Below are 26,527 nucleotides of genomic sequence, written 5' to 3'. Positions count from 1 at the left end.
CCTTGCTCAAGGGCACCTCGACAGATTTGTCACCTAGTTGGCTCTGGAATTCAAACCAGCGACCTTTCGATTGCTGGCCCAACGCTCTTAACTGCTGCGCTACCTGCCGCCCAGTTAGGGAGGATCAGGTAAAATAGGTTTCCCTCTTGTCAATACTCCCTGACATTAATGTAGACCTGTTCTTTCCACCCTGCCCACAGCTCAACCAGGTGTGCTTCGATGACGACGGCAGCAGTGCTCCTCAGGATAGACTGACATTGGCCCAGCTACAGAAACAGCTTCTAGAGGACTACGGTGAGTTCAGAACACTGAGGATACATGACAGCCAGACTACTGAGGTGAAAATAGACCTGGATACTAATTATGTTCTAAGAGAGAATACTGGCTAGGACTGGAGGACTCTTAGGGTTGGGCGGTATTCAGATTTTAATACTTTCATACCGTTCCTGTACCGTACCGGGGTATACAATATTACCAGCATTTATTTTATTTATTTTGACGCACATAACAAATTAGGCAGAAGGGATCTTGATCCAGGAGGGGATTGTTTGTCTCTGCTGTAACCAAGAAGCTTGATACACGCTAGCCTCTTAGCTATCAAGTTAGCAAACCATACCTGCGTAGCTGGGGCCCTGAGCTGGAGATACATTTTAGATAGTTATAAGCAGGGGTGTATTGGTATTGAAAATCATATTGTCTGTATTTCAAAATACCCCGATAGACGGTATACCGTCTAAGCCTAGACTTTTAAAGTAGAGTTGTGTAATGGCACCACTTCTCAGTCCCCCCCCTGGGATCTGCTCTGTTCGGATAAAGAAGTGCTTCATTGTTCACTCTTAAAGCTTCAACTTTTCTTTAGTTTTATCCCACAGAGGGAGGCAAAGCTCTCCCACCTGGAGGATGAGTCATGGCTTGTTATCTCTCTCATTTTAACACAGTGTATTAAAAGGTGACTGTGACTCATAGATAAGCCTGCTGCCTTTCAAAATGGCTGATGTATTCATGTTTTCTTCCTACTCAGTTGAACATGAACTTCACTGAGAGGGATTAATGCAAGTTGATGGGATGACTATGTAGTGGAATAGTTTGTTTGAAAATGTTTTAATATTTGTAATACTGAGCAACTACAGGTAACTGCCAAAATAAAGGAAACCCCAACATAGTGTCTTAAGAGGGCATTGGGCCACCACGAGCCAGAACGGCTTCAATGCACCTTGGTATAGATTCTACCAGTGTCTGGAACTTTGTTGGAGGGATGTGACACCATTCTTCCACGAGAAATTCCATAATTTGATATTTTGTTGATGGTGGTGGAAAACAAATCTTTTAATTGGGTTGAGATCTGGTGACTGAGAAGGCCATGGCATATGGTTTACATCTTTTTCATTCTCATCAAACCATTCAATGACCGTCGTGCTCTGTGGATGGGGGCATTGTCATCCCATGGAGGCATGGCCATGGTAGCCAAGATAATGGCCTGCCTAGCATTTTTATACATGACCCTAAGCATGATGGGATGTTAATTTCTTAATATACCTGCTTTCAATATACTTTTTATCCCTCATTTACAAATGTGATTAAGTTGTTTTGGCAGTAAATTGCTGACTTCATCTATATTGAATTAGCATGTTCTATCTTCCATTTTCCATGTTGTGAATGTGATCCTAATGATTTTGAGTTTATTTCTGTTCCTTTTTATAGGAGAGTCCCACTTCTCGGCCAGCCGACAGCCGTTTCTGTATTTCCAGGTGCTGTTCCTCACAGCCCAGTTTGAGGCTGCTGTGGCCTTCCTGTTCCGGGTGGAGCGTCTACGCAGTCATGCAGTTCACGTGGCTCTGGTTCTCTACGAGCTACGGCTGCTGCTCAAGTCATCAGGACAGAGCGCACAACTGTGTACGTCCTGTCAGGATACCTACCTGTCTGACTTTCTCTACATTGACAATCAGTCATGTTCTACAAAGGATGTCTTAGTTCACAGAAAATGGAAGGAGACTTGACTTACTGTTGCATGAAGTATGTGGTCTTGTTCATTAGGGATGCAAAGCTTGATTCCTTTTTAAAAAAGGGGCTTAATTTCTAAGTAAACATCATTGTAGTTTTGAAGCTGATACTTATAAGTGAATGTTTTCTACCTCTCAGTGAGTCAGGAAGCTGGGGACCCCCCTATGGTGCGTCGGCTCAACTTCATCCGGCTGCTCATGCTCTACACGCGCAAGTTTGAGTCCACAGACCCCCGGGAGGCTCTACAGTACTTCTACTTCCTACGGTACGTTACTCTACGTTGCGGCCATCCTCCTAACAGGTGCTGTTTTCAGGTGAGGGGACCTCTTCACCAGTCCACTGAGTGTCAATAGGACTTGGAGGCATGGCGGTAGACTTCCTACGGTACGTTAAGCTTAGTCATGGGGGGGATCGATACAGTTGCATATCTCAGTATTGTTTTGATATTTGACTCCCAAGTATCTATTTGATGATTTATTTATTGCTACTATAGGTAGCTTTATCTAGCGGTAGTCGGCTGTACCTGCGCCAAAACCCCAGTCTTGTTCATCCTATAGCTTGTTCTCCCTCTTCTTTTAAATAGTGAGCCAACTTGTTTTCAGCACTTATTTCCATGACTGATCAAAGCCTTGTTTTCTCATGCTCTCTCTTGTCTTGCAGATATATGGTTAGCAATATGGTTGGAACCTCAAATCGCAGTACTATCAAAATATCTAATCACAATACATATGAATAACCCAGTGGGCCATGAATGAGTTGACCATGAATAATACAGAGGCTTTCACACATGCTATTGGTTGGTTTACTCTTTCTATTCAGGTTCATTTTGATGAGAGCCTTCAGACCTCTATCATTATTTAGAAGATGTAATGTGTATATAATCATTCAGTTTGGTAATCAAATATGTGAATGTGTATCCTCTTCCTTTTGGACACAGGAATGAAAAAAACAACCAAGGAGAGAACATGTTCATGTGCTGTGTTAGCGAGCTGGTGATTGAGAGTCGAGAGTTTGACATGCTTCTAGGAAGACTAGAAAAAGATGGCAGCAGAAAGGTAATGGTCACGCCTTCATTTTCACTTGTGTTAATTATTATTTAACTCAGTTAAATATGATCCCTTTTGTGAAAGCATTTGTGGTGCTGCTGGTTTTCCATTGTGCTCATGGCACCCTAGAACATTTGTATTCAGGCCGTTCAAAGAGCTGATTGTGAGTTGTGCTTCTCCCCCAGCCTGGAGTGATTGATAAATTTGCCGGAGACACTCGAGCCATTATCACAAAAGTGGCGCTGGAGGCTGAGAACAAGGGCCTGTTTGAGGAAGCAGTCAGACTGTATGAGCTGGCCAAGGTGAGCAGGGCTCTGGGAAAGGTTGCGGTCAAGCTGTGCCAGTGGGTTTACTCTAGGTGAAGGTACAGGCTGGGTAGAGGAAGAGTAGGAAATAATGAAATGTCACCTCACATTTGTCTGTTTTTCTCCTCTGATCTTTAGAATCCAGACAAGGTCTTAGAGCTGATGAACAGGCTGCTGAGTCCTGTTATCGCCCAAGTCAGCGCTGCCCAGTCCAACAAGGAGAGACTGAAGAACACTGCTGTTGCCATCGCTGAGCGGTACTATCCTCGCCACCTACTCTCACTCACATACTTACTGTGCATCATTTACATTCTGCATTGCCACTGAAATTAGATCATGTTTGACGTTGCATCATATAGGCTTACTGAAAGCAATTGTTAAAAAGACAAGTGGACCTCATCAAAAGTGGACCATTTAGGCCCAGTTCTAACTTTAGTGTGTGGACTTGTTTACTGACTCAGGTACCGGACCCAGGGTGTTGCTGGAGAGAAGTCTGCAGACAGCACCTTTTACCTGCTGCTGGACCTCATGACCTTCTTTGATGAGTACCATGCTGGAAACATAGATCGGGCCTACGACGTGAGTCTTATCATCCAGGGCTTCCTGCCTGATGGCTTACAATGCTGTTTATTCAGATGGCATTGAGAAGCGTTATGATAGCCTCCTCTCCTCTTAGATGTTAATAAGTCCCCTGTTTGGAGACTGGCTCCGAATGACATTTTGGTGTACAAAGCTCTCTGAACGTCATAGGGTCCGTGTCTCACACTGCCAGAAATCCCCATCTCTCTGCTCTCTGCTCCCACTCTCCCAGCAAAGCTGACTTGAAGTGTCAGGTTTCAGACCCCACATTTGCATAGGGAGTGACGTGACACATTTTCTTGCCCATCCAGACAAGGAACGATTTCCTGTGTCTGGGAAACTCACATCTGTGCTTGCAATAGCGCACATGAAACGGGATAATCTAGTGGGTCAGCCGGATTTAGAGCTCTCAACATGAAAATATACTAAATAATTGTGTATAATTAAACTAAGACCACTTTATCTTGGTCACAGACGGACGAAATCACTTTGTACTTAAAGCTGAAGTTGTAAGAAGTCTGCACATGTGAATGGTGTCTCTGCGCCTCTTAGTGGACATTTAAGAGAAAATTCTTTCTGCAGTTATGAAATAGTTCCAATTTTGTACTGTCTGAAAAAGTTGGATCATATGTATTTTACAGTTATAAGAAATGTAAAATCTTATAGTAAATTGTTTACTTTTATTGTAACTATATTTTAAAAAACATTTCTGTAATTTCAAGCCCTATTGCCCCACTTTTTTTAATGGAAAACAATTATAGATCATTTTTCATATTTTATTTGATAAAATATTGATTTTGGCCTTTACAACTAAAGCCCATAGAAACGCATTGAATAACACATTCATAAATGGCAAAAAGGCCGGTCAAAAAAAAGTATATTAAACAAGGTTTTGAAGTGTCTGTCCTAAATCTAGGAGATATAAAAAAATATATATAGAATTTTTTTTATACATATTTTATCCCCTTTTTTGGGGTAAGCACAAAGCTACCTTCATACTTCCATTTTTTTTTTTTTTCTTTCAAACCGGTACCAGTTACCTTCAGACGAGTCCCTTGACACTTGTGGGGGTTGTAGACCAAAACGGAGAACGTCAATGTGAGAGTCTCCCCTTTCCATAATAGTTTTTAGGGCAAACCATTCGGACCCTACGAACGTTTTCCTGAAAAGGCCGATTTTCGGGATGTCTCATGGTCTGACAAACACCGTTCTACCTCTGCCAACTTTCACTGCAGATGCTGAAGTTCGACAGTGGTGGATTGAGACGTATCCAATGCAAAAAAAAATCTCTAGTTTAAACTGATGGATTTTGATGGGAATCTTTTGGTATGTAACTTCGATTGAAGCACCGACTCTAGGGGTTAAAGGAAAGAGTCAGCCTTTTTGAATGTTATATCGTTTTTGTGTGTTTAGATGCACAAAAACGATATAACGTTTAAAATGGGTGAATCTTTAACTGTCCCTAACTTCTCCCCACCAACTCTCTCTCTTTGTCTCTGTCAGGTGATGGAGAGACTGAAGCTGGTCCCTTTGAGTCAAGACAGTGTGGAGGAAAGGGTTGCTGCATTTCGCAATTTCAGTGATGAGGTGAGATATATATATATAAGTAGGTGTGTCCAAACTTTTGACTGGTACTGTGTATATATGTACACAAGCAATCAATCAAATGTATTTATAAAGCCCTTCTTACATCAGCTGATATCTCAAAGTGCTGTACAGAAACCCAGCCTAAAAACCCAAACAGCAAGCAATGCAGGTGTAGAAGCACGGTGGCTAGGAAAAACTCCCTAGAAAGGCCAGAACCTAGGAAGAAACCTAGAGAGGAACCAGGCTATGCGGGGTGGCCAGTCCTCTTCTGGCTGTGCCGGGTGGGGATTATAACAGAGCCAAGATATTCAAATGTTCATAGATGACCAGCAGGGTCAAATAATAATAATCACAGTGGTTGTCGAGGGTGCAACAGGTCAGCACCTCAGGATTAAATGTCAGTTGGCTTTTCATAGCCAATCATTGAGAGTATCTCTACCGCTCCTGCTGTCTCTAGAGAGTTGAAAACAGCAGGTCTGGGACAGGTAGCACGTCCGGTGAACAGGTCAGGGTTTCATAGCCGCAGGCAGAACAGTTGAAACTGGAGCAGCAGCACGGCCAGGTGGACTGGGGACAGCAAGGAGTCATCAGGCCAGGTAGTCCTGAGGCATGGTCCTAGGGCTCAGGTCCTCCAAGAGAGAGAAAGAAAAATAGAAAGAGAATTAGAGAGAGCATACTTAAATTCACACAGGACACCGGATAAGACAGGAGAAATACTCCAGATATAACAGACTGACCCTAGCCCCCCTGACACATGAACTACTGCAGTATAAATACTGGAGGCTGAGACAGGAGGGGTCAGGAGACACTGTGGCCCCGTCCGACGATACCGCCGGACAGGGCCAACCAGGCAGGATATAACCTCACCCACTTTGCCAAAGCACAGCCCCCACACCACTAGAGGGATATCTTCAACCACAGGAGAAAGCCGAGTATAGCCCACAAAGATCTCCACCACGGCACAACCCAAGGGGGGGCGCCAACCCGAACAGGAACATCACGTCAGTGACTCAACCCACTCAAGTGACGCACCCCTCCTAGGGACGGCATGGAAGAGTACCAGTAAGTCAGTGTCTCAGCCCCTGTAATAGGGTTAGAGGCAGAGAATCCCAGTGGAGAGAGGGGAACCGGCCAGGCAGAGACGGCAAGGGCGGTTCGTTGCTCCAGTGCCTCTCCGTTCACCTTCACACTCCTGGGACAGACTACACTCAATCATAGGACCTACTGAAGAGATAAGTTTTCAATAAAGACTTAAAGGTTGAGATCGAGTCTGCATCTCCCACATGGATAGGCAGACCATTCCATAAAAATTGAGCTCTATAGGAGAAAGTGTTGCCTCCAGCTGTTTGCTTAGAAATTCTAGGGACAGTAAGGAGGTCTGAGTCTTGTGACCGTAGCGTACGTGTAGGTATGTACGGCAGGACCAAATCGGAAAGATGGGTAGGAGCAAGCCCATGTAATGCTTTGTAGGTTAGCAGTAAAACCTTGAGATCAGCCCTTGCCTTAACAGGAAGCCAGCGTAGAGAGGCTAGCACTGGAGTAATATGATCACATTTTGGGGTTCTAGTCAAGATTCTAGCAGCCGTGTTTAGCACTAACTGAAGTTTATTTTGTGCTTTATCCAGGTAGCTGGAAAGTAGAGCATTGCAGTAGTCTAACCTAGAAGTGACAAAAGCATGGATTCATTTTTCAGCGTCATTTTTGGACAGAAAGTTTCAGATTTTTGCAATGTTACGTAGATGGAGAAAAGCTGTTCTTGAAACAGTCTTAAAATGTTAGTCAAAAGAGAGATCAGGGTCCAGAGTAACGCTGAGGTCCTTCAGTTTTATTTGAGTCGACTGTACAACCATCAAGATTGTCAGATTCAACAGAAGATCTCTTTGTTTCTTGGGACCTAGAACAAGCATCTCTGTTTTGTCCTAGTTTAAAAGTAGAACATTTTCAGCCATCCACTTCCTTATGTCTGAAACACAGGCTTCCAGGGAGGGCATTTTTGGGGCTTCACCATGTTTCATCAAAATGCACAGCTGTGTGTCATCCGCATCGCAGTGAAAGTTAACATTATGTTTCCGATTGACATCACCAAGAGATAAAATATATAGTGAAAACAATAGTGGTCCTAAAACGGAGCCTTGAGGAACACCGGAATTTACAGTTGATTTGTCAAAGGACAAACCACCCACAGAGACATCTTTCTGATAGATAAGATCTAAACTAGGCCAGAATTTGTCCATGTAGACCAATTGGGGTTTCCAATCTCTCCAAAATAATGTGGTGATCGATGGTATCAAAAGCAGCGCTAAGGTCTAGGAGCACGAGGACAGATGCAGAGCCTCGGTCTGATGCCATTATAAGGTAATTTACCACCTTCACAAGTGCAGTCTCAGTGCTTTGATGGGGTCTAAAACCAAACTGTAGCGTTTCGCATACATTGTCTTCGGGAAGGGAGTGAGTTGCTGCACAACAGCTTTTTCAAAATATTTTTTGAGAGGAATGGGAGATTCGATATAGGCCGATTTAGTTTTTTATATTTTCTGGGTCAAGGTTTGGCTTTTTCAAGAGAGGCTTTATTACTGCCACTTTTAGTGAGTTTGGTACACATCCGGTGGATAGAGAGCCATTTATTATGTTCAACATAGGAGGGCCAAGCATAGGAAGCAGCTCTTTCAGTTGTTTAGTTGGAATAGGGTCCAGTATGCAGCTTGAAGGTTTAGAGGCCATGATTATTTTCATCATTGTGTCAAGAGATATAGTACTAAAACACTTGAGTGTCTCCCTTGATCCTAGGTCCTGGCAGAGTTGTGCAGACTCAGGACAATTGAGCTTTGGAGGAATACGCAGATTTAAAGAGCCCGTAATTTGCTTTCTAATGATCATGATCTTTTCCTCAAAGATGTTCATGATTTTATCACTGCTGAAGTGAAAGCCATCCTCTCTTGGGGAATTCTGCTTTTTAGTTAGCTTTGCGACAGTATCAAAAATACACTTTGGATTGTTCTTATTTTCCTCAATTAAGTTGGAAAAATAGGTTGATCGAGCAGCAGTGAGGGCTCTTCGATATTGCATGGTACTGACTTTCCAAGCTAGTTGGAAGATTTCCAGTTTGGTGGAGCTCCATTTCCGTTCCAATTTTCTGAAAGCTTGCTTCAGAGCTCAGGTATTTTCTGTATACCAGGTAGCTAGTTTCTTATGACAAATGTTTTTAGGGGTGCGACTTTGTCTAGGGTATTGCGCAAGGTTAAATTGAGTTCCTCAGTTAGGTGGTTAACTGATTTTTGTACTCTGACGTCCTTGGGTAGGTGGAGGGAGTCTGGAAGGGCATCTAGGAATCTTTGGGTTGTTCGAGAATTTATAGCACGACTTTTGATGATCCTTGGTTGGGGTCTGAGCAGATTATTTGTTGCGATTGCAAACGTAATAAAATGGTGGTTCGATAGTCCAGGATTATGAGGAAAAACATTAACATCCACAACATTTATTCCACGGGACAAAACTAGGTCCAGAGTATGACTGTGGCAGTGAGTTGGTCCGGAGACATGTTGGACAAAATCCACTGAGTCGATGATGACTCCGAAAGCCTTTTGGAGTGGGTCTGGGGACTTTTCCATGTGAATATTAAAGTCACCAAAAATTTGAATATTCTATCTGCCATGACTACAAGGTCCAATAGGAATTCAGGGATCTCAGTGAGGAACGCTGTATATGACCCAGGAGGTCTGTAAACAGTAGCTATAAAAAGTGATTGAGTAGGCTGCATAGATTCCATGACTAGAATCTCAAAAGACGAAAATGTTTTCTTTGTAAATTGAAATTTGCTATTGTAAATGTTGGCAACACTTCCACCATTACCGGTCAAAAGTTTTAGAACACCTACTCATTCAAGGGTTTTTCTTTCTTTATTTTTTTACTATTTTCTTCATTGTATGATAATAGTGAAGACATCAAAACTATGAAATAACACATTGAAGAATCATGTAGTAACCAAAAAAGTGTTAAACAAATCCAAATAGATTTTAGATTCTTCAAAGTAGCCACCCTTTGCCTTGATGACAGCTTTGCACACGCTTGACATTCTCTCAACCAGCTTCACCTGGAATGCTTTTCCAACTGTCTTGAAGGAGTTCCCACATATGCTGAGCACTTGTTGGCTGCTTTTCCTTCACTCTGCGGTCCAACTCATCCCAAAGCATCTCAATTGGGTTGAGGTCAGGTGATTGTGGAGGCCAGGTCATCTGATGCAAGCACTTCATCGCTCTCCTTCTTGGTCAAATTGCCTTTACACAGCCTGGAGATGTGTTGTGTCATTGTCAAGTTAATAAACAAATGATAGTCCCAGTAAGCCCAAACCAGATGGGATGGTGTATCGCTGCAGAATGCTGTGGTAGCCATGCTGGTTAAGTGTACCTTGAATTATAAATAAATCACAGACAGAATCACCAGCAAAGCACCCCCACACCATTACACCACCTCCATGCTTCACGGTGGTAACCACACATGCGGAGATCATCTGTTCACCTACTCTGCGTCTCACAAAGACACGGCGGTTGAAATCAGAAATCTCAAATTTGGACTCATCAGACCAAAGGACAGATTTCTGGTCTAATGTCCATTGCTCGGGTTTCTTGGCCCAAGCAAGTCTCTTATTATTGGTGTCCTTTAGTAGTGTTTTTTTGCAGCAATTCAACAACGAAGGCCTGATTCGCAGCAGTCTCCTCTGAACAGTTGATGTTGAGATGTCTGTTACTTGAACTCTGTGAAGCATTTATTTGGCCTGCATTTTCTGAGGCTGGTAACTCTAATGAACTTATCCTCTGCAGCAGAGGTAACTCTGGGGTCTTCCATTCCATTATCAGTCCTCATGAGAGCCAGTTTCACCATAGTGCTTGATGGTTTTTGCGACTGCACTTTCAAAGTTCTTGAAATGTTCCATATTGACTGACCTTCATGTCTTAAGTAATGATGGACTGTCGTTTCTCTTTGCTTATTTGAGCTGTTCTTGCCATAATATGGACTTGGTCTTTTACCAAATAGGGCTATCTTCTGTATACCCCCCCACCCACCCCCTGCCTTGTCACAACACAACTGATTGGCTCAAACTCATTAAGAAGGAAAGAAATTCCACAAATTAACTTTTTACAAGGCACACCTGTTAATTTAAATATATTCTAGGTGACTACCTAATGAAGCTGGTTGAGAGAATGCCAAGAGTGTGCTGTCATCAAGGCAAAGGTGGCTATTTGAAGAATCCCAACTATAAAATATATTTTGATTTGTTTAACACTTTTTTGGGTTACTACAAAACTATGTGTTATTTTATTGTCTTCACTATTATTCTACAATGTAGAAAATAGTAAAAAAAAATAAGAAAAACCCTTGAATGAGTAGATGTTCTAAAACCTTTGACCGGTTTTGTGTGTGTGTGTATATAATATATTAATGTATATATAATTATACTCAGTATGCAACACTACACTTCCAAAGTGTACATGTAATCTTCTCTTGTTTTTTTTTTCCTTCTGTCTTATTCTCATTTGCATCTTCTTCCAGGTCAGGCATAATCTGTCGGAGGTACTCCTGGCCACCATGAATATCCTGTTCACGCAGTGCAAGCGCCTGAAGGGGGCCACAGCAGGAACCCCTGGTCGACCACAGAGGTCCATCGAGGACAGAGACTCGGTGAGGAGATGGTGACTTCTCAGGGCAATACTGGCCATGGGATAAAACCTGAGGAACTTTATAAAGACTTTTGGGGGCTGTGCATTGTGATGAACTGGGCAGTAAAGACATGCCTCTGCTCCATTATATGATATTTCATTGAATAATGAGTACTGTGCTATCATGTCTTGTTTTTATCTGTTTTGACACATGATTGATTTCTCTGTCAGCTCTAAGATGTCTTTTATGTGTGTCAACAGCAACTGCGCAGCCAAGCCCGTGCACTGATCACGTTTGCCGGGATTATCCCGTACCGCATGGCAGGCGACACCAATGCCCGGCTGGTGCAGATGGAGGTCCTGATGAACTGACCCCAAAATACCTTCAAGCCCCAGCCATACCCACCCTTTTCATCAACTGTCAGATTTTGTTTTGCTTCGTCCCCATTTTATGTTTCTTTGTCCTTATTTGTTGCTCCATATTTGTATTATTTTTTTTCATGAATTGAAATAAAATGCCAGTTAAATTTAATTTCTTACGCATTCATTTCATTTGATTCATTTGCATTTAGTATTTCAGTTTGCTTGTTTTTTTTATTATTATGCATCATGGTCATCTATACAATTATTAGTGGTATGAATACTACCTGGATTTAAAGAAAACTGAAGGAAGTACTCTTAGATTCATTTGGAATTATTGATTTTAAAATCAATTGTGCCTTTTGATATTTTATGGTAAAAGGCATATTTTAAGATTTTGTCAATTAAGCCCTTTTTTCTACTTACCCAGAGTCAGATAAACTCTTGCTGCTAAAACTGCACACTGAGACATAAAAATGGTACACGAGTTAATCTGACTCTTGGTAAATAGAAAAAAGGGCTTAATCGCAAGTATCTCCAACTATTCCTCAGACATGGCCTACCTATAGTCATAGAAGAAACAGGAAATTGGGAATCATATTGAACTAGCCATAATCCAGTGTTAATCCAGTGGTCCAGGAAGAACTAAATCTTGCAAAAAGTTTTGTCTTCACCAGAAGATGTGTTCTACATTGAATCCACCTCCACAGTCGATAAAAATTACATTTGGAGAAACCATTGATTTTATAAAGGTAGCATGTAAAACTGAAACCAGCAGCTAATACGATTTTGTGGGTGCTAAAACGACAATTCAGCACCCACTGTGTACTCTGTAAATTGGTCAAACTGCACACCCACACATTCAAAATTGTATCCCTGCTGGTGGTTATCTATAAGGAATTACATGATGATATACCAATCTTTGCTACTAGTTATACCTGACTGATTTGCTTAGAAAGGTCTGTTTCTTTGGATAACATCTCCCTTTTTATGACTACACTATCAGCAGCTGAAGAAATACTACTCTGAGTAGGTGAGAGGAACTGTATTGAAAGTACATTGTGATGGGCCCTATCATGTATGACACTGCTACACTTATTGGCAGATGGTTAGAAGGGAAGGAAATGCCTTGAGAGAACACAGATGGGAGTCTGCTTGGCTGCGCTAGATTGTCGAGAAGCCTTTCCTCTCAAACTGATTCCATTGTCACCACAGGGGACTTGTCTTCATTATGGAGACAACCAAATTGACTGTGCAGGCTCTTTTAATGCAGTTTTTTAACTTCACTCACAGCCCTTATCATCATGAGTTCTGGAGACAATGCCCTTGCTACGCACCACATCTGCTCTGGTGAAGATCAGTCTGGAGGTCTCTGTGGAAAAGACATGGACCGTCTGCCAAGGTGGATCCACTCTCAGGTGTGTGTGCTGCAGCTGGTGTTGTGAATCAGGCCGATGCCACACACCTGCTATAACCCGGCTATTTCACAACACCAGGGTGGCACTGCACCACTGCCAACGAGACGCCAATGGGCAAGCAGCTTTGAGGAGCGGAAGAGTTCCTACGGTTCACCAGATGAAATGTCTGCTGTGATTTTAAATTCAATGTCGTGTAAAAGCATTTGATTAAACTTGTTTTCATGTTATTGTGAGTTTTTACTTAATGTATTTAATAATGGAGGACAATTATGCCCCAAGGAGGCAAATAAGCTAATTTATTTGTATTCCAGGAGGAAATGCTTTGTTAAAAAGTTATATTTTCACGATATACTGTAAGTAATAAAACACAGTTACATTTTGGCCCAAATGCAGTCAGAGGGATCAACAGTTTTGAATAGTAAGGCTTCTATACCCAGAATTGTCTGCAGGGTCAGCGGTTTAATGGAAACTCAATGAAAGGGAACACATACTGCTGCTGGCACAACATGATTGCTCAGCTGAGACTGTAACAGTCATTTACCATGCTGTTTTACACAACATGACCAACTGATACCAAGGTCATCCTTTAACTGAGGCAGTGAAGTGGTAAACACACACCAAAACATTCCAAGCATGACTGTTTTGGGGATGGCTTTTACATAGCAAGAATGAGGTCACCTGAAAGTTATTCCGTAGTGGCAACTTTATCAAGATATAAATATTCAATTATTTTATAAGGATCCCCTTTGTCTACTGTTTGGTTTAATACTGAATGGCTGGCCAAAGGAGAAGTCAGGGATTGTTTAAATGGAGATTTTGAAGGTAATGGAGCTGTCTCCCAAACTTGTTGCCTTTCCATGTCTTCAATATAAATATTTTCAATTTCTCCCATCCTTGGGAGGCCCCTTTATATCAATATGGAATAAGAGGAAGGGAGTTCCTCCTCAGAAGCAATACCTTATGGAGAAGGCTTTACCTCTTCTATCTTTGTGACTTTCTGCCAAGGTTATCTTGCCTTAGATCACAAGTTAATCTATGTAATAAGGAGGTTCACAAGCCCTCAGGGGGTTAGTTATAAATACAAATTGCTCTCATGGAGTTCCAAATAGGTTCAGTGAACTGAACATTCACTTATCTCAACATGGCCAAAGGCACTTCCTGCCTTTTTCAAGACATATAAAGCCCCTCATGCTACCATTTGTTTCCTATTACTTGAAAACTTTGGTCTTCCACTCCAAATGGAGGAAGTACCAGCAGCACCAAATGAGGGGATAAGCCTCTCTGCTCTTAGAAGCCAGTTCTCCGTGAATGGGGAAGAAGGACCCAAGTATGGCTTTGATGGCAACAGATATCACTATGGCGATGGGACCAGCGTGGCTTCTCAGAACTCCACACAGATCCTCACAGGTTACGACACTCTGGATGTTGGCCCAAATTATGACTTCTATGCGAACACAAATGCCCAAGGGAGGGTGCGTCGATCAAGACCATCCCTCTTTCAGCTTCACTCCAACATTGAAGTAAGTTCGACACATTTGGCCTCTAGGCAACATTCCTGCAATATGTCAGGCCTTCTATAGTGTTTTTCTTGTACTGCAAATTGTACAGACTGATAGACAGTATGGTTACATCCCTATTTCCCTACCACCACCCCTAAGGAGGATTCCTGTCCCCCTCCTCTGTATGAGGAGACCAACACAGGCAGAGCACCTGGGGACAGCTCAGAAGAGGATGTTGAGGAGCCTCAGTCAGAACCCACCAGGTTTGGATGGGTAAAGGGAGTCATGGTAAGACACGACAGACACAAAACAACTGAGATTCCATACAACACTATACATACTCCATTATACTGGTAGTCATGACAACATGCTAAGGAGAAGTGAATTCCCCCTAGGTCCGCTGCATGCTCAACATCTGGGGGGTGATCCTGTACCTGCGGCTGCCCTGGATCACTGCACAAGCAGGGATTGGTGGGTCAAGTGATAGGTCTCAACGCTTTTATTTCATTAAAGTGTCAATTTTTGCATTGATGGTGATTGTGTATTTCTGGGACTGTATTTGTATGGTTTACTGGATTGTATGTGATATTCCTCCTCTTAGGTTTGACCTGGGTCATCATTCTGCTGTCCTCCTGCATCACTGGCATCACTGGCCTGTCCACCTCCGCCATCGCCACCAACGGAAGGGTCAAAGGAGGTGCATTATCCCTTCGCTGAAATAATACAATAATAACACAGGTTCAAGCCGGCCCTGGCCTAAGTGATTTGGTTGGTGGGCCTCCCATTTCATGGCAAAACATTTTAGTGGCCCCCCCTCTTGATGGCGGAGAGAAACATTTCAGTTTTAAAGTTAATTTCCTGTAATTCTACCGATTTTGCCATGAGGTGGAGAGAAATGTTTGGCATTTTAAAGCTATTTTCCAGTAATTCTTCACATATTGCCATGATTTATGCCATGTTATGGTTGGACTTTTTTTTTTTACTGAGTGAGAATGACTAACAAAATCACCCCTGGAGGTCAGGGCCCCTGGAGGTCAGGGCCCCTGGGCACGTGCCCTGCATGCCCGGTCGGTATTCGGCCATGATACTACATGTTTAGATAACTGGCTAGATTAACTACCAATCTAAAAATTGTTAGCTGACATGGCTAATTGAGTGACTGTCAGTGACTGATGTAACAAGAGAAAAACTGAGTTCCTAAACCGCTTATGTTGATTATGCCTGGCTCTGTACAGGCTTCTTATACTCAAATAACACTGATCCTCTTTTGTCCCTCTTGCAGGTGGAACCTACTTCCTAATCTCTCGTAGCCTGGGGCCAGAGCTGGGAGGATCCATTGGACTCATCTTTGCCTTTGCAAATGCTGTGGCGGTTGCCATGCACACTGTGGGCTTCGCTGAGACTGTGCAAGCATTGATGGAAGTCAGTGTGTTATCACATAGGCCTATACCCACATCACTTATAGCCAACCTCTCTGAGTTGGCATTCCCTTTTTAACTGTACCCTTGTTTTAATTTGTCTCCCAAACCTCCTACCTCAGGAGAGTGGTGCTAGCATAGTGGACCCCATTAATGATATCCGCATCATTGGAGTGATCACTGTCACATGTCTGCTGGCCATCTCATTGGCTGGGATGGAATGGGAGGCCAAGGTCTGTTCAAACTGCCACTAGGAGGCACTCTTTCTAAATAACTACAGTACATGCCTTGTCACAATAGACCACGTTTGATGTTAGAACTCAATACAGTTGGTTGATCCTGGCCATTTTTTTGGAATTTGTAAAAGACATGTTTTACTATAAGATGTATTTAATTTGTTTGAGAATGATTGTTTATTGTAAGCCTCTGACTATGGAGTCTCTGGATAGATGGCATGTTATCATGTGGTGCATTGTGTTCTTTGCCAACTATACAGGCCCAAGTTCTCTTCTTCTTCGTCATCTTGGTGTCCTTTGCTAATTACATAGTGGGGACCATTATTCCCGCTACACCTCAGAAGCAAGCCAAGGGCTTTTTCAGTTACCAAGGTCAGAGCTCCATGGCATTTCGACAGAGTGTTTTGAATTTCATATTTCATATTAGATTCCAGTTATTTTTGTTTTCCTCTATCATTAAAATAGACACACTGACTATTCTTTCCCCTCAGCGGATATATTTGCTGAAAACTTTGTACCCGGCTGGCGTGGGCCTGAAGGCAACTTCTTTGGCATGTTCTCCATCTTCTTCCCCTCAGCCACAGGGATCCTGGCAGGAGCCAACATCTCTGGGGACCTAAAGGCAGGTTCCTTACTATGATCTCTCTATAAATGTCTACTGTATATTCTCCTCACTCTAGGAGAGAAGGGCTCTTTGGATGAAAGGGAGATGTTTAAATCAGATGCTTATTATAGCAAATGTTTGACTGTTGATTAGTCATTATATATCCCCCCCCCCCTTATTACTACACAATATAGGACCCTACAGTAGCTATTCCAAGAGGAACATTGATGGCTATATTCTGGACCACTTTATCTTATCTCATCATAGCAGCAACTATTGGTGAGTTGTACACATGCACAAAGTGTCTCCTCATGATTTCATTGGTGCTTCCTTTCTGTCAATATGTGCTGTGTATGGGCCTCTCTCTGTCCTGGTTTAGGAGCCTGTATGGTACGAGATGCGTCTGGAATTATGAATGACACCTTGGTCATGTCTAGTGCTGATAGCTGCCAGGGTCTGGCCTGTCAGTACGGCTGGGACTTCACAAACTGTATTACTAACAGAACCTGCACATATGGCCTCAGCAACCAGTACCAGGTGACCTATACAAATGATTGATTACCATGTTTCAATGTTCAATGCACAAGTATGGCCTTGGTGCATTGTATCTGTTTCCCTTCCCCTTCTTTCTGTGGTCAGAGTATGAGTTTGGTGTCAGGGTTTGCCCCTCTGATCACTGCTGGGATATTTGGGGCCACTCTCTCCTCAGCCCTGGCCTGCCTGGTCTCTGCACCCAAAGTCTTCCAGGTAGGTTTTCTTAGGGAAACACTTTTACTACAACTAAAGAGGCATTGGTGTGTTATTCTATTAGCATTATCTTGTTCTCTTCTCACTTACAGTGCCTCTGCAAAGACAACCTGTATCCAGTTATTGGTTTCTTTGGGAAGGGTAATGGAAAAAACGACGAACCAATCAGAGGCTACGTCCTGGCGTACATCATTGCTGTCTGCTTCGTTCTCATTGGTATGATAAAGACCTGTCAAGATTGATGCAGAGTGAAAAGGAGATGTTGTTACAGTAACACAGCCCTGCCCTGTCTTCTCACCCTTCAGCTGAGCTCAACACCATCGCTCCCATCATCTCTAACTTCTTCCTGTGCTCCTATGCTCTCATCAACTTCAGCTGCTTCCATGCCTCCATCACCAACTCCCCAGGTCAGGAGCTCAACCAGGACATGGTATCATGACCAGGACATGGTATCTCAACCAGGACATGGTATCATGACCAGGACATGGTATCTCAACCAGGACATGGTATCATGACCAGGACATGGTATCATGACCAGGACATGGTATCTCAACCAGGACATGGTATCTCAACCAGGACATGGTATCATGACCAGGACATGGTATCATGACCAGGACATGGTATCTCAACCAGGACATGGTATCATGACCAGGACATGGTATCTCAACCAGGCATGGTATCTCAACCAGGACATGGTATCTCAACCAGGACATGGTATCATGACCAGGACATGGTATCATGACCAGGGCATGGTATCTCAACCAGGACATGGTATCATGACCAGGACATGGAATCACGACCAGGACATGGTATCTCAACCAGGACATGGTATCATGACCAGGACATGGTATCTCAACCAGGACATGGTATCATGACCAGGACATGGTATCTCAACCAGGACATGGTATCATGACCATTAAAAGTCCTGCTCTGATGTTCTAACCTAACACCTGTTAAAAAGTAAACAAATTCAATATCTTATTGCCTAATTATATTTGCGTCAGGTTCAATGTGTGTGATTGACTGTGTTGCAGGCTGGCGTCCCTCCTTCAGGTTCTACAGTAAGTGGATGTCCCTGCTGGGTGCCGTGGTGTCGGTGATCATCATGTTCCTGCTCACCTGGTGGGCGGCGCTCATCGCTATTGGCATCGTCATCTTCCTGTTGGGATATGTGCTCTACAAGAGACCCAGTGAGAAAACACACACATACAAAGTTTCAAATTCATTCCCCCCATAAAATCTGTAGCAGTTTTTTGGCAAGTATTGTTTTTCATTGAATATTCAGCAACTCAATCAGTTATTGATTTATTTTTAGCTGTAAACTGGGGATCATCAGTACAAGCTGGGTCATACAACATGGCATTGTCCTACTGTGTGAGCCTGAACCAAGTGGACGATCATATCAAGAATTACAGGTCAGACCTGAACTCTCTCTGAGGACCTAATGAGAACAATGTCAGCCTTTTGTTGCTGTTCCAACTGAATAACCATTTCTCACTTTGTATGTGATTTTCTTATTCCCTTTATTCTTACCTTTCTCAGACCTCAGTGCCTGGTCCTCACTGGTCCGCCCAGTTGTCGTCCTGCATTGGTCGACTTTGTCGGAACCTTCACCAAGAATCTAAGCCTGATGATATGTGGGAATGTTGTCACTGTGAGTTATCATCTTGAATCATTGTACAGGGATCATTAAGGGTTGCCCTATTACCCAGGGAAAGTGACCTGAGCAGTCACGCAAGTTGAGCCTGCTCTGAGGTTGCCCCAGTAGTGAAGTATTTTTTTTTACTGATAACAACCAAAATGCTAAGAATTTCAGTAGTCTGGTCTTTCTCGTTCCTCCATTGTGTGTGGGTGAAAATAGCTACTTTACATTTTCAGGCAAGTGATCACAGTCTTCTGGCAACCAAAAAATACTCCTGACTTGACCTTCATCAATATGTTAATGTTAATAATATAGCAGATGCTTTTATCCAAGTTATTTACAGTCATGCGTGGATACATTTTTAAGTATGGGTGGCCACAGCGGGAATCCAACCCACGACTGTTGGCGTTGCCACCACCATGCTCTACCAACAGAGCCACGCAGGACACAATGTCAATTGTTGATTGTACATTGCCTATTTTTTTTAATTCTATGTCATTAACCTCTAACTCCCTCTGTCACCCTGCTGCTGTGTCAACAGGGAGGTCCTTCTCCCGCAACCTTGGACACTGCCAGTAGCAACAGTCATGTTACCTGGCTGAACAAACGGCAGATCAAATCCTTCTATCACGGTGTGGTGGCTAACGACCTGCGCACTGGGGTTAAGATGCTGCTCCAGGTGGGCCAACTGCCAAGCCTTATCTATCAGGTCCATTTCATCATGTGGTTCCATAGGATTTACTGAATGTGTTATACTGTGTCTAACTCCAGGGTGCCGGTTTGGGTCGGATCAGGCCGAATGTTCTCTTGACGGGCTTCAAAAGGGACTGGCGTAAGGACAAACCATCCTGCATTGACAACTACATTGGGATTCTACAGTGAGTGAATCACTCGGTCAAATCAGCAAGCTGAGTTCGTAATGGACGTGACGGAGTAAGGATGCAGTTTAATATGTCTTTGTGCATTTGTTTCAGTGATGCGTTTGACCTGCAGTATGGAGTGTGTGTGCTGCGGATGAGGGAGGGTCTGGACATGTTTCGGCAGGCACAAACACATGGTGAGGAACCCAACAACCATGAAGATTTCATGTTCTTTTACAATATATCTTTATTTATCATTGCTTCCTTTTATTGCAGTTAACCCTGGGTTTGAGTCAAGCCCAGAGAGGGGTGTCAACACCTGTGTCCCCCCTGCACCCCCAGCAAATTTTTCATGTATGTATGATCATATTTAGAGTATACAGTTTGTAGTCTATGACATTCCTTTTTTTTCTATAGTATTGACAGGGATATTTTGTATTGGTTATAGTGGACCCTGATTCCATGGTGACTGAGCCTCAGCCTCAGCCTTCTACTGTGTTCCAGTCCCAGCAGGGGAAAAAGACCATTGATGTGTACTGGCTGTTTGATGATGGAGGTGAGTTTATTGTTCTGGATTTCATTGTGCCCTTCCACAAATCAAATAGGTTTTATAACATAGTCAGATTGATAATGTGGGGTCATAAATCATACAATGTTGTTACATGTCAAGTACCCCAGGTCAGAGAGATAACATAGGATAGAATTATGTCATGGTCACATCAGGCAGAGGGGTCTATGTTATGTGTGAAAGGTAAATGTTAAGTCTGTTGTGCTCTTAAAGGTCTGACGTTGCTACTTCCCTACCTGCTCACACGGAAGAAGCGCTGGGCAAGGTGCAAGGTACGCGTCTTTGTGGGCGGAGACATCCAGCGAAAGGAGGAGCAAAGAAAAGAGTGAGTGTAGTGTGTTTAAGGCCATAAAGTGTGGTAGAGACATGATATGATGTTGTCCCCCTTGGCCTTTCACCCTCCTTTGAATGTAAGCATTTCGCTGCACCTGGAATAACATCTGAAAATCTGTGTACGCAACCAATAAACTTTGATTTGATATAGATTTGAATAGTTCAACTGACCATGTCCTTGTGTCTAATTTTAGAGTCATGGACCTCATCAGCAAGTTTCGCCTTGGTTTCCATGACGTTGAGGTTCTGCCTGATATCAATGCGAGACCACAACCTGAACAGTATGGTTCCCTGTCACTCACTATATACTGTATAATTGTGTACTATTCAGAATTGTACTTTCTGATTCTTGCGTAAGAGTTCAGTTGCACAGTGATTCAACACTCACAATTATTAATTTAATCTACGTCCATTCACAATGTATGCAGGGCAATGTTCTGTTGAGAACCTTTCTTCTACTTCTTTCTCTGACAGTGTGAGGAGGTTTGAGGATCTGATAGGGCCCTACAGGCTTAACACAGCCCAGAAGGATGGACATGTAACAGCTGAGCAGCTGAATCAGGACTGTCCCTGGATGGTGTCTGATGAGGAGATAGAGACAAATAAGCCCAAGGTGACCATTATCTGGGTTTCATTGGTCAGGACCACTCTATTGCCAAACTTTTAAATGTAGCATAGCTAGATGTGGAACATTTGGTTATGACAGTTTCACTGTTCTCAGACAGACTGGTTACAGTCCCTTCTAAATGTGTGTTTGTGCACCAGACCCTTCGACAGATTCGTCTGAATGAAGTTCTTCAAGATTACTCAAGGGACGCCGCCATTATATTTGTGTACGTACTCTGTTTTTGCAAACCAGATGTTTTTATTGCATTCATTGACTTGAACCCACCCCATCCCATGACAAAGCTAATAAAGGTGAGAGGGATAACGGATCTATGTTCTCTCATTGACTTGAACCCACCCCATCCCATGACAAAGCTAATAAAGGTGAGAGGGATAACGGATCTATGTTCTCTCATTGACTTGAACCCACCCCATCCCATGACAAAGCTAACACAGGTGAGAGTGATAACGGATCTATGTTCTCTCATTGACAGGACCATGCCTGTGGGAAGGAGAGGGCAATGTCCCAGTGCTCTGTACATGGCATGGCTGGAGACTTTATCTCGTGACCTGCGCCCACCAGTCTTACTGGTGAGGGGAAACCAAGAGAATGTGCTCACCTTCTATTGTCAGTGATATCTGTTTTAACCATGTTCAATGAAGTCACCCGATGGTCAAGGAAAATAACATTGTTATTGTCATAAATTATAATGCATTAGATGTGCTCTGGTAGAAGTCCTCTGGTTATGACATTTCACTTGTTTCATTATCATCAGTACTAGACACATTAGCCATCTGTGAAAAATGTGATTAGATTTAAGGTCATCATCATTATCATCATCATCAGTACCAGAAGCATTGTTGTCATTATCATCATTAAGCAGTAGTAAAAAAAACATTCTTGATTGTTAAACGTGTGCTTGATGATAGAAGTTTTGATGTGTAACACCAGAGTGTATTTTTAATTGTCTATACATTTTCATTGTGCCTATTTAATTTGGAACGTAAGCAACAAAGGTAAATGGGATAACTAGGCTTCTTGTATTGTGTACCCCCTTGAAAACATCCCAATGTCACAATGATCATTCCAGATCATTCCAGTTTGAAATTTAAATGGGGTCCCCTGAGAAAAACTGTAATCTTATCAAAAAAAAATCTTTTTTCTCTTCAAATGGGCATAGAATACACAGAGGTGTAAAGTTATTAAGTAAAAATACTTTAAAGTACTACTGAAGTCGTTTTTGGGGTTATCTGTACTTTACTTTACTATTTATATTTTTGACAACTTTGACTTTTACTATATTCCTAAAGAAAATAATGTACTTTTTACTCCATACATTTTCCCTGACACCCAAAAGCACTCGTTACATTTTTAATGCTTAGCAGGACAGGAAATTCATCAAATTCACACACTTATCAGGAGAACATCCCTGGTCATCCCTACTGCATCTGATCTGGCAGACTAACTAAACACAAATACTTTGTTTGTAAATTATGTCTGAGTGTTGGAGTGTGCCCCTGACTATCAGTAAATAATAAAATACAAATAATTGTGAAGTCTGGTTTGCTTAATATAAGGAATTTGAAATTATTTATACTTTTACTTTTGTTTCTTAAATATATTTTAGCAATTACATTTACTTTTGATACTTAAGTATATTAAAACCAATTACTTTTTTACTTTTACTCAAGTAGTATTTTACTGGGTGACTTTTACTTTTACTTGAGTCATTTTCTATTAAGGTATCTTTACTTTTACTCAAGTATGACAATTGGGTACTTTTTCCACCACTTTTTTCACAACTAAGGGCATTTTAGGGTAATATAATGCGCTTTAATGTCATGTGTTGGGTCAGCCTGCGAGAACTACAACTGAGAGAATGTGAACACACGGCGTTAACTAGGGAATATACTTATTTCAAGTGGGTCCCCTGTATTTTCTACTGTCAATTTGGGTTCGTGTGCAGAAAAAGTTTGCGAACCGCTGATGAACTGCAACTTCACAGCCCGTATGATAAACAGACTGCTCCCGGAGCAGGAGCCTCCACGTCTCATCACGAGCCTTGGTTATCCAATCACAGCAAGCCACCGTGTGTTTCCAAACAACATCCCTTTTCACAGAACTACAGGCTGTGTAGCTAGCTACTTACTTCCTCATCATCTCAACTAAAAAGTTGTCGGCTGAATAAATTAATTCCTACTTTGTTTTTCTGACATTTTACCTTGATGATTAGATGCTGTAATTACTTACTCCGTTGATATTATAACTAAGAGGTCGCGTTGGAGAGGTCACAAGAAAACAAAAATGGACAACAGTGGTTTTCCTAACGTTAGACAAAAGACAATCACTCTTGTGATAAAAACACCGAATCAAGCCCACGGGGATCAAACGATTGAAGGAGTTGACACGGACTGGACAGTGAAAGAGTTGAAGACTCATTTATCGAGGGTGTACCCAAACAACCCGGTGAGTGATTGTGATAGCTAGCTAGCTAACTTGGCTAGCTAGCTACCCCATAACTAGCAAGCTAGCCAGTCCTTGCCAAGTTAGACTGGTCCAGTAAGTTAGCCAGCTATAATGTCATACTAGTAACGTTAGCAACTGTCAATAACAATCATGCAATCCAAACAGCTAACTAGGCTATAAATAGTTGTGTATGTACAAATCGTGGTTGCTGTCAGTGTGTGTTGTGTTGACATCTGTCCCCCTTTCCCCCCACAGGCTGAAAGTGATCAGAGACTCATTTACTCTGGCAAGCTGCTCCCAGACCAACTGCATGTCAGAGATATTTTCAGAAAGGTACGTGTGTGTGCCTATTCGCATAAATATTAACTAGACATATTCTCAGAACTCTAGCAAATACTGAGTTATGTGCCATCTGTTCAGATTGCTGGTATCATCAGTAAAAAAAAGTCATTGATTCAAAATGATGTGCCTAGGGATTCAGTCTGCCTACAGGGATACACAAATACCTGAAATTAGGCAGAGAATTGCTAAACCTAGTTCCTAGTTATTTTTAGTATTACTGGATTACCTATACAACTGTGCTGAACAGTGTGTATATTATGTCAATGAATTACAATGCTAGAAGCTCAGATTAATGCAGAGAGCAAAACCCAGACAGTAAACTGAACTGGGCTTTGACATCCCTGGAGTTCAAGCCCATAGAGCCCCTCAGAACTATTGTTCTGTGTCAGGACTGTTATGAATGCAGTCCCCTTTTCTGAACTACAGATCAGTCAGATTTTGATCACTCAGTTCATGTTTAATGTTGCATTCACTACTTTTCTCAAGATTTTTCAATAGCCATTCTTTGTTATACATTTTGTACTTCAAAAGGTTGAATGAGTGTCCCTCTATGTCCTGTGCCAAGAATGGATGTGATGTTACTGTGTCTTATGCCGCCTGGGATATTGCATCATGTATGTATGTCTTCACAGACGGACCTAACACCCACTGTGCACCTGGTGTGTGCAGTCAGAACTCAGCCCAGAGGTCCACTAGGAGCAAGACCAAAGGTAAACTATCCCATATGGAACCCCATCTGAAACTGTGACATGTACTCTATGTGAAGGTTATGATGTAGACCTAGGTGAAGCTATTTTAAATATACTCATTAAATAGCATTAGTCAACGATGCCTCAGTTGTTGCTCCCCTAGATATTGTGCCAAACCAGGAAACCTTTTGGTTTTTATTTCTGCCGTGCCTGTGATTCCCTTGTGTTCTCCTTTAGAAACCCTACACACCTCATGAATATTATCTACTAGCTTTAATTGGGAACTCCCGGAGCTGACAACGGACAGTCAAAGCCAGACATTCAGATTAGGAAAAAGACACCTCACACGGTTGAGGAATAATTTGATAAGCCAAAACGCCCTATCAGCTAAATCGTCTAAATTATTCCCCCAATCAGTGGTTGAGGAGGTGTCAGAGCTGAGGCTGTTCTGGCCTCTGGAGAGAGGAGTCCCAGCTCAGTGCATAGCAGGAGACAGGTGCACAACTACTCTCATTAGGAATCTCTGGAGACCATAACATTGCTTCTCTGAAAATTCACTGCAGCCACTTTGTACAGTATGTATGTCCGCACATGTGGTGTTAACACCATGTCTCACTTTTGATTCAGGTCAGAGAGCCAGAACCACAGCCCTCTGCCATGCCAACCAGACAGAACCCAGAGGGTGCCACCCCAGCCCCATCTGTGCCCACTGAACCAAAGCTGAGACAACGCAGGTACACTTCCACCTCTCCCGCCCCACCCGCATGGCCTGGCACTACAACGTGAGTTAACAAGACAAGTGAATTCTTTGCATAATGCTGGTGATATTAGTACCATATAAATGATAAACTAATAAACAACAACACTTCGGCTTATATGTAATATATACATTTCACGGACAATCTATTTTACAATACTTATATTTTGTTTGTTTTTAGTCCAGGCCTCTCTTTAACCTCCACCTCTCCCATCTATTTCTGATTTCCATCCAGTTTGATTTCTGTTTGCCATATATTTTTAACTGTGCTATTTCACAAAAGTTCTGAACCCAAATACATTTTACAGACACAGTATGTTTTACATTGGTTATCTTGTTGTCATTAGTCTCACCCTTCAGCTCCATTCAACCCCTCCCATCTACAGTTGAAGCAGGAAGTTTACATACACCTTAGCCAAATACATTTAAACTCAAGTTTTTCACCATTTCTGACATTTAATCCTAGTAAAAATTCCCTTAGTATCACCACTTTATTTTAAGAATGTGAATTGTCAGAATAATAGTAGAGATAATGATTTATTTCAGCTTTTATTTCTTTCATCACATTCCCAGTGGGTCAGAAGTTTGCATACACTCAATTAGTATTTGATAGCATTGCCTATAAATTGTTTAACTTGGGTCAAACGTTTCAGGCAGCCTTCCACAAGCTTCCCACAATAAGTTGGGTCAATTTTGGCCCATTCCTCCTGACAGAGCTGGTGTAACTGAGTCAGGTTTGTAGGCCTCCTTGCTCGCACACGCTTTTTCAGTTCTGCCCACACATTTTCTATAAGATTGAGGTCAGGGCT

General features: G+C 42.4%; 3 protein-coding genes across 7 annotated transcripts in view; all 3 read left to right on the top strand.

Annotated features, from left to right (window-relative positions):
• LOC100195319 (nucleoporin 93) overlaps positions 1–11,704 on the top strand; it is a 35,696-nt gene extending 23,992 nt beyond the window's left edge. For all 4 annotated transcript variants that reach the window (XM_014124080.2, XM_014124077.2, XM_014124079.2 and 1 more), the window contains 10 exon segments: positions 201–294; positions 1,702–1,893; positions 2,140–2,266; positions 2,939–3,056; positions 3,233–3,349; positions 3,491–3,609; positions 3,814–3,931; positions 5,435–5,518; positions 11,066–11,194; positions 11,434–11,704. In XM_014124080.2, the coding sequence (XP_013979555.2) occupies positions 201–294; positions 1,702–1,893; positions 2,140–2,266; positions 2,939–3,056; positions 3,233–3,349; positions 3,491–3,609; positions 3,814–3,931; positions 5,435–5,518; positions 11,066–11,194; positions 11,434–11,544 (1,209 nt within the window). In that variant the 3' untranslated portion in view covers positions 11,545–11,704.
• A 2,439-nt stretch (positions 11,705–14,143) lies between these two features.
• slc12a3 (solute carrier family 12 member 3) lies at positions 14,144–22,689 on the top strand. Its single transcript, XM_014124221.2, has 26 exons — positions 14,144–14,470; positions 14,609–14,737; positions 14,845–14,920; positions 15,051–15,146; positions 15,732–15,871; positions 15,990–16,100; positions 16,364–16,475; positions 16,595–16,725; positions 16,902–16,986; positions 17,087–17,244; positions 17,347–17,454; positions 17,547–17,670; positions 17,760–17,861; positions 18,489–18,644; positions 18,770–18,869; positions 18,997–19,108; positions 19,638–19,775; positions 19,868–19,974; positions 20,071–20,153; positions 20,233–20,310; positions 20,405–20,512; positions 20,738–20,849; positions 21,052–21,138; positions 21,332–21,470; positions 21,623–21,690; positions 21,958–22,689. The coding sequence occupies exons 1-26, from the start codon at positions 14,189–14,191 to the stop codon at positions 22,097–22,099; spliced, it is 3,084 nt and encodes a 1,027-aa protein (XP_013979696.1). The 5' UTR covers positions 14,144–14,188; the 3' UTR covers positions 22,100–22,689.
• An 839-nt stretch (positions 22,690–23,528) lies between these two features.
• Positions 23,529–26,527, top strand: part of herpud1 (homocysteine-inducible, endoplasmic reticulum stress-inducible, ubiquitin-like domain member 1) — an 18,332-nt gene continuing 15,333 nt past the window's right edge. The window contains exons 1-4 of one of the 2 annotated variants that reach the window (XM_014124099.2): positions 23,529–23,930; positions 24,186–24,263; positions 24,905–24,982; positions 25,589–25,695. In XM_014124099.2, coding sequence (XP_013979574.1) covers positions 23,769–23,930; positions 24,186–24,263; positions 24,905–24,982; positions 25,589–25,695 — 425 coding nt within the window. In that variant the 5' untranslated portion in view covers positions 23,529–23,768. 2 annotated transcript variants of the gene reach the window in all.

This window comes from Salmo salar, chromosome ssa10 (genome assembly GCF_905237065.1).
Source record: "Salmo salar chromosome ssa10, Ssal_v3.1, whole genome shotgun sequence".
Classification (NCBI taxonomy): Eukaryota; Metazoa; Chordata; class Actinopteri; order Salmoniformes; family Salmonidae; genus Salmo; species Salmo salar.
Note: the sequence above shows the minus strand (reverse complement) of the source record. Positions and strands in the feature narration are given on the sequence as shown.

Coding starts and splice junctions, on each gene's coding strand:
- slc12a3 (XM_014124221.2), top strand. CDS start 14,189: ATGGAGGAAGTACCAGCAGCACCAAATGAGGGGATAAGCCTCTCTGCT. Junction 17,455..17,546: donor CTGCACCCAAAGTCTTCCAG/GTAGGTTTTCTT, acceptor TCTCACTTACAG/TGCCTCTGCAAAGACAACCT. Junction 20,154..20,232: donor TCGGCAGGCACAAACACATG/GTGAGGAACCCA, acceptor CTTTTATTGCAG/TTAACCCTGGGTTTGAGTCA.